Source organism: Emiliania huxleyi, assembly GCF_000372725.1.
Source record: "Emiliania huxleyi CCMP1516 unplaced genomic scaffold EMIHUscaffold_380, whole genome shotgun sequence".
Lineage (NCBI taxonomy): Eukaryota > Haptophyta > Isochrysidales > Noelaerhabdaceae > Emiliania > Emiliania huxleyi.
Window position 1 is genome coordinate 49,692 of NW_005199119.1, and position 1,724 is coordinate 51,415.

At 65.8% G+C, this 1,724-nt stretch overlaps 1 protein-coding gene across 1 annotated transcript; it reads right to left on the reverse strand.

Moving 5' to 3' along the window:
- Positions 1 to 834: 834 nt before the first annotated feature.
- EMIHUDRAFT_46588 (FKBP-type peptidyl-prolyl cis-trans isomerase) lies at positions 835 to 1,197 on the reverse strand (the record flags this gene model as incomplete). Its single annotated transcript, XM_005771555.1, has 1 exon — positions 835 to 1,197. A coding segment is annotated over one exon (363 nt), but the record flags the coding sequence as incomplete, so codon positions are not given.
- Positions 1,198 to 1,724: the final 527 nt, after the last annotated feature.

Sequence of the window (1,724 nt, forward strand, 5' to 3'; positions counted from 1 at the left end):
GCGTGGGCTCGGTCCCGTGGGTGGTGCCGGTAGCAACGCGCGGCGCGCAAGCCTGAGATCTACGTTCGGTCTACGGACTGAATACGGCCGAATACAGCTGAGTCCGTGTCCGCTCGAGCGCTGGCTGGAGTCCAAGAGTGCCTCTTCCGCGTCTAGGCTGCGGCGCCTCCCCATATCTCCCCATATCTCCCCATATCTCCAGCACGTGGGCGAGGGTGATCTCCCCCATATCTCCCCATATCTCCCCATATCTCCCCCATATCTCCAGCACGCCTCCCCCCCGACCGAGACGTCGAGGAAGACGGCCGGGTTGGACGCGCTGCGAGCCTACGCTCGAGAGAGGCCGTGCTCGGTCGGTTGCGAGAGGGCTCCAAGAGGGCCGCGAGAGGGGCAGCGGGAAGGTGCGGGCCAGGTGCGGGCCTGCTCGGCACCTGTCTAGGGAGTAGCTAGGAAGTGTCTAGGAAGTGTCTAGGGCAAGGCCTGCTCGAGGGGGACGGTCGGCCGCGTGTCCTTCTTCCGAAGGAGGCCGAGCGCAGCCACGCCTGGAGCGGGAGACGGGACGGGTCCGAGAAGAGGAGCCAGCTCTAGGAAGTGTCTAGGAAGTGTCTAGGAAGTGTCTAGGAAGTGTCTAGGGACGGGTCCGAGAAGAGCCCGCCCTCCCTTTTTCCGACGGAGGCGCTGCGCCGCGCCGGCGTGGCCAAACGCGAGCGTGAGGGTGCCGTCGGGTCCGGAGTTTAGGGCTACGGCTACGGCGAGAGGGTCAGGACCGGCGTAGCCAAACGCGAGCGTGAGGATGCCGTAGGCGGCGGTCTGCAAAAAGGTCATCGGCGCCTCCTCGCTCACCGAGAGGAGCTCGAGCTCGAAGATGAGCACCGCGCTGGGAGGGATGCGCGGTGGCATGCCCGCCTCGCCGTACCCGAGCGAGGGAGGCAGGAAGAGCTGCCACTTGTCGCCGGGACGCATCATCTGCAGCGCCAGCGTCCAGCCGGGGACGACTTTGCTCGGCTTGAAGGTGGCCGGCCGGCCGCGCGCGTGCGACGAGTCGAAGATGCTGCCGTCGACCAGCCGGCCCTCGTAGTGGCACTCGCACAGCGAGTTTGCATTTGGACGCTCACCAGAGCTGCTGCCCGACTCGAGCACGCGGTACTGCAGCCCGGTCGGGAGCTCGACGAGGTCAGGGTGGCTGCGCTTGTTGTCCTCGAGCCAGTCGGCGCTGCTGCCGGCGGCGGCACGTGCGAGGAGGCCGACTAAGAGCGGCAGAGTACCTCGCATCGTCCGGTGGGGGGGGCGGTACCTAGGTAAGTTCCGCCGGGAATTCTTTTTTTGAGCTTCTCTCGAGGTTCTCGAGGTGGATATCCTTTGGCCGCGTTGGGTAGCGAGGATTGGTGTAACCCGAGCCACGGAGGCGTGTTTTCTGACCGTCAGTGCACGGAGTTGCCCCTTCTCCGACTGCCCCGGCTAGTTCCCGAGGTCGTCGGGTGTGACCCCTTCGTCCCCCGAGACCTAGCGCGGGTGGGTTGGAGGGGCCTCAGAAAGGCGCGCAAGCATTTTTGAGCTTAGCCTTCGAGGTTATGAAACAACAAGGCGGACATGGCATATCGCTCTCGGGCCCACAGACATCCCGCACACTCGCCGCACACCCGCCGCCCCCGCGCGCGCCCCACCCCGGCCGGGAGAGAGGGGAGTGACAGTTTGGGTGGGATGGCAACAGCCCGAGTATGTTG